Consider the following 9362-nt stretch of genomic DNA (forward strand, 5'->3'; position numbering starts at 1 on the left):
AGGGAAAAGGCTTTGCATTTTTTTCCTTAACCTCGTCCGTCATGCACCCAGTAGATTTTTTGTTAAATCCCCTCTGCTGTATATTCTAAAAGCAGAGGATGTGCTGCTGTAAGAACACCCGTACAGTGACTGCAGTTACTGTCCGGCTGGCAATTTTCTGTCCAGCTCCTTTTATATCAAGAAGAATCCCTTTACTGCAAGTTATTGGCACTTGCTATTGTTAATGTTCTTTTAAAACTGCTTTGTGATCCTTATAGAATTTAGGCGCAGCTTTTTTAGTTATATAAATGCATGCGGCTGGGGCGGAATTAAATGTCTGTTTTCTACCTTTTTGTATATGTAATTACAGGCTGTTAAGTGCACTGCTTCTATTATGCTGTTGTACAATAGCTTTACAAATATACTCAGTCATTGTCAAGTGCTGCTGTCTTGTGTAGCACTTTTACTGCAATTGTATACCATCATGTTTGAGTTGCTGTATGTGTCTACGACTTGTGATATAATTGCTATTGTACATATGTTCTGAAGTACTTATGGATATGTTAAAAAATCTGAGGGTTTAATGTCACTTTAAATGATTAATATGATTAACATGCTAAAAATAATGATTTATTTTTAATCGGTTAGTCCTTTCGTAATATCTAAGATCTCCCTGCACTTATTTCAGGGACTTTATGCGTAACTGTCACGTAGCTGTAAGAAAACCTCCTAACTTATTGTTGCTGTAGTTTTGGGGAGTTCTCAATTTTTTTTTCGGGTCTGCAGAGCTGCATTGGTGGCTTGCAGTGCAAGTGTCTAAGTGGCAAAGTGTGCAGCCCTGTGGACTCCAAACCTCTGAAGCTTTTTACTGAAACATGTACGCACATGTATCTAAAACTACTAGGCTCTAGGTATGCGTTACAATTCCAGGCCTAGTATGTTTTAGCTGTGTTTGGCAGTCATTTGAAAAGAGGGTCAACACAGTTTGCCTTTATAATGGGTGAGTGCGTAGCCATTGTGGTATAAACCTTTGCCAGGCTTCAAGTGTGTGAGCATGTGGGTAGATTTTGGAAACAGAATTGCCATTGAAAGGCCCTTTTTTTGGGTGGGGGATATGACTTGCAACCATGGCAGGGTTAACAAAGTTGTGTTCCACAGCTGCTAAGAAATACTTTCTTCATAGTAAGAGAAGGCCAGATTGTGATGCAGTTATGGTAGGTCTTCTGGAAGTGGGGAAGCTGAGGATAGCAGAGAGGAAGGGGTGTATGTTAGCAGGAAAACCCTTCAAATTGCTGCCGCTCAGTGTTCCGCTCCCCCTTTATTACACTCTACTGCTCTGTGTCCATTTTTTTCCAGTCTTTCTTTGCATTGCACTTGCCTCCACTGTAGCTCCTTCTCAGTCAGATCAATTGTCCTGGCTGCTAGTTCTCTTCTTTAGTATCTCTGCTACCATGCTCTGCAGCCATTCTTCCCCAGGTAAATGTATTATTACTCATCCTAAGCCCCTGACTGCCATAGTGGAACTAGGCTGCTCAGCACAAGTGACGTGTGTGTGTTGTCTTTTAATGAATGTGCCAAAGTCCAGACAGCACTAAGCTCCTAAGCTGTCCTAAGTAGCTATAATGGGGCTATAGAGAACCTTACTGCTTGCTCTCAAACTACATCATGTTGGGAAAGGGCACGTGGGGTGGTCAGGTTGTCAACCAATTCTCAAGTGCGATCTTGTTAATTCTTCTTTATAATATGTTAGAAGAAATGTCATCCTACAAATGCACAGATATTTTGTGTGGCCACAGTTATCTAAAGGAATTTGCTCATCATTTTGCTGCTTGGTGTTAAATTAAAGCAAACGTGTTCTTGGTTTCCTGAGTTACAGTTGATAGTTAACTATGTGGAATTTAATTTGTGTTTTGTATATTGTTAGGGTGGTGAAGATCTTTTGCTTACTTGCCAGCTAATATCTTGATAGATAATGAAGGAACATCTTAGGGGTAAAGGACACTTAATTCACTGGTTATTTTACATAGCCAGTAGCCATGGTTGTTAGAAGCCTTGTTGAACAATCAAGCTAACAAAGAAGTTGCCAGCTATGAACTGTCAGTACTGAGGTGCAAGTTATTTTGCAAATTATTGTTTAGAGGTGTTAAAACTGTAATTTTGTTTTTTTTTCTAAAGAACCACTATGGCAATGTTCATTATAGTTAAATTACTTTTTTCCATATTATAATTGTATTATTTTTCAGGATTGCTTTTGCAACAGATGTTTGTAGTTCGCTTCTTAGGATCAATGGCAGTAAAATCAGACCACACCAACAAGGTCATATTTGAGGCTATGAGACAAGTCTTAGCTGCTCGAGCCATTCACAATATATTCCGGATGACAGAATCTCACTTGATGGTAACCAGTAAAAACATTAGGTATAGTTTTTTTCCTTTTTTTTTTATTATTATTATTTATTCAAATGTAATAATCTGTATCCATTATAAAACATGTTAGATTTTCAAGGGTTTAATGTGTTTGCTATCATTGAGCAGCTTCTGAGCCACACATGAATTGCAGTTTTGTACAAAATGGTGCACACAGAAGCTTCCCCGCAACCTCACTGTAATAAGAATGGACCAATCAGTAATCTAGATCAAAGAATAATTAAAAATCAACATCTCCACCAATTGGCCCGATCCACAGGGTTCTTATCTGACACTCTACTGGTATTTTTAGACTGACATCTTAGCTTATTTTATTTTTTTATACTAAAAAAATCATATGCTCAAACAATACTAGCCCAGTGCAGTAGTCACACAGGTGGTTTGCTTATGCCTAGGGGACTGAGAGCCTGGAGCCTATTAACACTGGTCTTGTGTTTTGAGTGCCCATTTTTATGTGTATTTTGAACCAATCACCTGATGCCAAAAGACACACTGGTAACTAAGTGGGTGCAAAACCACTCACTGGTATCCATGAAAATGACGTTTATATCGATATCATTGTGATGCACCTACTATACATATATAAAATAAAATATTTCATACAGAACTTGGATTTGTAATGCTGACCTGGCACAACATAGTTTTAAATGATATATGTAGTGTGTGTGTGTGTGTGTGTGTGTGCGTGCGTCCGTGCGAGCGCGTGCAATTATACATGAATTAACCAAGTGGCAGAGCTAGTAAACCAAATCTGCATTTACTAAACAAGTATACTAGTATTCTTGTCTGTCAATCAGGCGAACTGTTGTCTTATGTGTTGCATATGCAAAAACATTTAACCCTTGTTAATAAGACATTATTTCATGAATCGAAAGAATGTAGCTTGCATACAGTGGTGGTCCATCAGTCCTTACTATACTGGCCTCATATTATGCAGGGGAGACTCCATGTTGTGTGACAGATTGTGCTTTGCAGTTCAACCAGGGGATCCCTAATGCCTATGGATATCCACTTCTGCAAATTTGTCAGATTTGAGTCAAAATTTGAACTTAGCAGACGTATTCTGTTTTTTCTAGTCAAGAGTAATTACAGGGCTCAATTGATTCTTTTGACACCTGCATACCCTGCACGGGTGATTCAACTGCCGCTAAACCATAGCAAATGTGAATAGATCCTAAACCATCTTTGGGGATGTTACCTGGGCAAAAGCTTCTATATTCTCTTAAGTCAATCAATGTTATTTAATAAAAGGCTCTAAGATGTTAAAGCAACACAGCTTAAGTTTGTGAGTATTGACATTGGTGTCTGTTGTGCTTACTGCTTGTGTTTATTGTACAGAGAAATAAGATAATCATCTTTTAGACTAATATTAAATTATAGGCCATCTCACACCTTGCTCGTCAGTTAGGCAAATTTGCTTTTCCATGCACCTTATATAATGATGGAGATGAGCAATTAAAGTAGCGGTGTAATGAGATCACCCATCCACTGATGCTTGTCTTCCAGGTTGAATGTGACCAGGTGTATTTCAACCCACTGTAATCCCAGGGCGTCAAGGCTCTGTATATTGATAACTGTGCAGGAAAAAGTATATTCCTTCTGCCTCCTATAGGCTCAGACCTACCCTTTCTAATGGTTAATGCATCCCTGATCAAACTGTATTGTTTGTTTATCATGCTCTGCTGTACATGCCTTTGTACATCAATGATCTTTGATCGGTGCAGAGTGAAAATATCAATTAGAAACTAGTAATCTGATTTTAGAAGCATGAAGAGATTGTGTAACTAATGAATTGGGGATCAGGTATTCATTTTCAAAAATAATTGGGTTTAATTGATAACTTTTCTTTCTACCTCTAGGTTAATAGATCCACAAACACAAGTTACAAGAATAAGTGTAAGTATAATGATCAACTACTGCAGCCATAGCAAGAAATCTCATATATGCATATTTATAAAAAATAATGTGCAGAACTATTCACCCTGAGAAACTGCATGGACATGTATGTGAATAAAGGGCAAAACAAATGTTATTAGTTTATTTCTTTCCAGGTCTAATGTAATATCGGGAAAATGCAGCATTATGGTCACTAGGTTAAGCTGAGGAGCAGGAAAGAAATACTTATTTCCACTAGATGGAGCTGAGGATCATAGAAAAAATAAATATGAAATAGTATTTATAATTGTCTGTGTTGTCTAGTGGCCGTAATGCAGTATTTTCCGCATATTGCATTCAACCTGGAAAGAAAATATACTGATAACATTCATTTTTGCCTCCATTTACACAGAAGGAATGTACATTTTTCTAGGATGAATGGCTCTGAAATTTAGTTGTAAATACACTCCATAGTCTGCATCTTTTATTTCCAATAATGAGAGTGCAGCAGAACTGAGGCTCCTGCTGTACCAGGACATGTTAGTATTTATGGCATGGGAAAGTGGGGGCAGAATATGAAAATGTGTTTCCCTAGTAAGTAAGTTGTCATTCCTTTGTGCAGTCCATATCGTACAGTTAGAATGGTCAGTCATCCATTTATAGACCAGCAACTGTGTTTCATCAGCAGTATAAAACAGTATCAGCAGCCATTTGTTATAAACCTCTCTGATGCAGAATAGGAAGTGCTCTGAAATGATCCAAATCACTCTGTCACTAATAGTCTGATTTGTTTTTGGACAGACTTCAGAGTACCATTAGGTATTAAAGCTGTACTCCATACAAACAGCTTAATACATATATGAAATTCATATAAGGGTGCTGTTTTACCTGTGCAATGGTTTGTATTTCTGCCACACAACAGGGAAAAAGAGCCCTAATTTTTCTCAGCTGCAGTTAAATAATACTACTAGGTCTTGTCTCTGCTTCAGAATGTGCCTGGACAGTAAAAGGAGAAGAAGCAGACTAATGAGCTTATCTCTCTGTCACTCTGATCTCTACTCCTAGCAGCATGTTTATTGTTCGCACATGGGCAGTGTAGCACAACTGACTATCTCATTGCGCTGCGTCTCCCTCTCCCAATCTAAACTCTGCTGTAAATGGACTGCAAGAGGCTGATACCAGGCAAGCATGTACCAGCTATGCTTGCAATTTCAAAATACATTTACTGTTGTATTAATGAATACATTCATTAATTGTGAATTAATGTGTGCCTTTTATAGCTGCCTGGAGATCACATTTAGATCACAAAAGTTTGTTTTTGGTCTTGGAATGTGTTTCTTGTAGCAGCACTATTGCTGTAGTTCTGTGTAGCTGCAGATATGCAGACTCTGCAGCATTCTCACTGTTCCCTGCCCTGGAGGAACTTGTTTTTCAGGCTGTATTAGACTGGCAAGTATATGTCTTTTTGACATATTTTCATTGTATATAATGATACTATTCCCAGGGCATTGAATATAGCAGGTATGGTTTGTTTTCATATACAGTATAATACAACATTTCTAAGGGTATGGTAAGACTGTATACACCTGCAAAAGGTCTGTAGGAGTTTGGGAATCATAACACACTAAAAATGATGATCATCTTACATAATGTACCAACATCCTCAGATAAGTCCGATCATTTTATTATAAAAAATAATAATGTTTAAATATTCTTATTAAATAAATACCTTTTATGGTTGATGAAAATGTGTCTTTTACAGTTTGACCTTGAAAACATCACACAATTTGCTGCCCACCAGGAGAACAAGCGGCTGGTGGGATTTGTGGTTTGTACTCCTGAAGCATCTGGAGGGGAGTCACTACGTGCATACATCCTGGAGAGTAACACAGAGGGTGAAAAGGTCTTAACACTCTTCTTTTTTTTAGATTTGTGTTATTGACGGGACTTGGAAAATATTACTTGTATTCTTTTATACCAGAAGTTGGGTGTCCAGGCTGACTAGTGGCCATATTCTGCTGTCTGGATAACCCTTGCGTACTATCAGTACACTGGATAAGAATAAAATGCTATTACATAGTAATTTCTATATGCAGTTAAGCACTAAAAGGGGGTTTCTGGACAAAAAAGAATTGAATTGTTTTGGAGCTGGCAGAAACCTACATCTGCTGGGTTTTTTTTTTTGTAGTCTGACAGCGACTCTGTTCCTACATAGATTCTCTGTCCGGCTCCTTCGATCAGCTGATTGAGGAATGCCGGGCAATTTCCTCAAGAACTGGCTGAAGTTTGCATAGTGTTCATTGTCGGTCATATTGGTAAATTTAACCGATAATTTAAACATTTTTAAATATAGGCCCTGATTATCGATAGTTCCACTAATCGCTTGACCCCTACAAAGGACAGAGCGTGGATGGAGGAATCTGTTATATTTTTTTCAGCCCGCAGGCTGAACAAAAAAAAAAAAATATATGACCATGGATGGCCAGCTTTAGTCTATCAACATATAGCAGAAGAACAATTCAATAGGTGGGATACAAAAGTCTCTCCAGAAGAGGCGATGAAATTTTTTTTTTTTTTTTTTTAATGTAGATTAAAAATCAAATTAGATTATTCATTGACAGACACTAAGAGCTCAGAGCCCTTTTACTGTTTTATGAAGAAACAGTTCTGATGCACTGTGGTTACTTAAATATTAACCATTGCTGAAATGGGAGAGATACTTTGAATAACAGCATAGACTTTACATTTCTCAGTCAGAACCATTTGAATAAAATTTGCAACTGAGCTCTACTCAGATTTCTGATGACATTGTAATGTCATCACTGACATGCTGCCTGTCCACATACTTGTCATTGAATTTACACTGCATTGTTGGTAAAAAGGGAGGAAAAGGCTACATGGTTACGTCTAGAAATCCTCAGGCTTATGGTTAGCTACACACCCTCATTCTATAATGTCACAGTATACTAATGGATAATAAAAGCTCCTGGCAAGCAATCATAGTTTACCTTCAGTCATCTGGATTCATTAAAGTGAAACCTGGTCACTGTAGGCATCTGAATTTCGCACATTTTTGCCCTCTTGCACTGTAAATGATTTCATGTTTTTAGCATGTGTGGTCTAATGTGCCATCTTCTGTAATTCATAAGAATATTAGGATTGACTAAGACATTTTGTGACTTGCATATTTTCTTGCAAGGGGTCTGTTCATTATATTACAGCAAAAGTTACACCAATGCAGATGGACTGATAGACATACTGTAGGCTATGACCAATGGCCACAGATGATCAGATATGGCAGGCACATACTTACAGATGGTTATAAAATGACAGATATAAAGCTAGAGAGACATTTGCTTAAAATACATGGTGTCACCCACCTAGATCAAACAGTCAACCATATTTAGGCATGTGATCAGTTGACGGTGCGTTGGGCCTGTAACACATGCAGACAAGGACTAGTTTAAACTTGGAAACCCAAGTTTACTTTCTCCTCACTGTATAAAGAGCATCTTGTGATATCAGAAAATGCTATATAACAGATATTACGATAATGTGTGTCTATGGCACGTCCTTCATAGAGGGATATAATATATGTGTATTTGTTTTCCTAGATTTGTTTCTCAATCAGTTTGGGAAAAGAAATTTCTGCTGCAGAAAAGGTAAGCTTGATTTTGAAGCTACATGGATTAGGGTGGTTGGTGCTGGGCTGTCATGCTGATCATGTAGTTTCAGTCACCAATGTGTAACAGGTCTGATCTCCTGATCTACATACTGGTCTGGGACACGGGAGGGTTAGGATGACAACTAGGAAGTGAGCTAGGTCATATCTTCAGGTTTTTGATTGGGAGAAAATACTTCTGGATGTTTTCTTAGCTACACAGATTGAAACACCTTTGCAAAATTAAGGAAACCCTGAAAAACATAATCCCTTTAGGGGATACCTGAGAACTGAAGATTTATTGTGTAATTGTGAAAACATTTTGTATGGGGCACAATTGCCATCCCATACATTTAGTTCCTGCTGCATAAAAAAAAATGCAGATAAGGCTCTGACTGAGTTGAATTCACCATTAGACATTTACAACATCATAATTAGACTTGTGAGCCTAGGCACAAATAATTGCATCAGGGGTCCTATGGGGAGCAGAATGATAAGAGACCTATTGGGGTGGAGCCATTCTGTATGTCTCATATGTAATAAGTGTGGATATACACTGACTATCGTTGGGTCAAATTGTTTTTGGCTTTCTAAAAATATGTACATAGTTTACCAGCTTATAATGGGGCATACAGTATAAATGGAGTTCCTACCAGCAGGTGGTAGAAAATTTAAACTCAAACCTGCCTTTATGCTTGTTTTGGGGCCAGCATTTTCTACCCACTGCATCATTGTGGAACTTAATAACTGGGCTTGCTGTTGCTCCAACATTTCAAATGTGCCAGGGAGGACTTCTCATTCACGTATGCAGTGTTAGTGTGGTAATGTTGTGATTTATATTACTTGTGAATGTGTAGCACATACAAAAAGCTTTACTGAAATCCTTGCACAAGCAGACTGGACTGGACTGGATTGGAGATCAGGATGCCAAAGAGTTATGGTTCTTATGTGGTTTTATATGGCCAAGTATTGACAGGTGTTGCTTACACAATCATAGACTTAGAAACACAACCCATTTAGAGATGTCCTTCTAGTGTGTAGAAGGTGTGATGTAAGCTAATTGAAAGTCTATGTTATAGGTCTGAATATGGAATATGTACATGCAGCACATGCCTTAATGGTTTGACTATGGAGCTCACACATGGTTATGGCCCTGTTTATGCAAAGATTACGTTTTACAAAACTGTAGACATGGAGGAACTTACTCTAATTGTGTATTTGTGGTTATAGAATGGTTTGGTTTAAGTTGTGGTTGACCCATATTTTCTTGGTAGGACCCAGAAGCCTTGGCACAACTTATGTCCTCAGTTCCCCTTTCGAACGACGGCAAGTTTGTTCTTCTGAATGTCGAGTCAGAAGATAGTGATGGAATTCAACCATGCGAAGAAGGACTGGAATCTGAAGCTTAAGTAGCACCTCT

General features: G+C 38.1%; 1 protein-coding gene across 1 annotated transcript in view; it reads left to right on the plus strand.

Moving 5' to 3' along the window:
• APPL2 (adaptor protein, phosphotyrosine interacting with PH domain and leucine zipper 2) overlaps positions 1-9362 on the plus strand; it is a 49911-nt gene extending 40549 nt beyond the window's left edge. Inside the window, exons 16-20 of the mRNA XM_018553873.1 lie at positions 2223-2397; positions 4266-4302; positions 6044-6184; positions 7896-7943; positions 9217-9362. Of these exons, the coding sequence (XP_018409375.1) occupies positions 2223-2397; positions 4266-4302; positions 6044-6184; positions 7896-7943; positions 9217-9351 (536 nt within the window). The 3' untranslated portion in view covers positions 9352-9362. The remainder of the gene's footprint in view (positions 1-2222; positions 2398-4265; positions 4303-6043; positions 6185-7895; positions 7944-9216) is intronic.

The sequence above is a fragment of the Nanorana parkeri genome, unplaced genomic scaffold, assembly GCF_000935625.1.
Source record: "Nanorana parkeri isolate BGI_ZX_2015 unplaced genomic scaffold, ASM93562v1 scaffold132, whole genome shotgun sequence".
In the NCBI taxonomy this organism is placed as follows: domain Eukaryota; kingdom Metazoa; phylum Chordata; class Amphibia; order Anura; family Dicroglossidae; genus Nanorana; species Nanorana parkeri.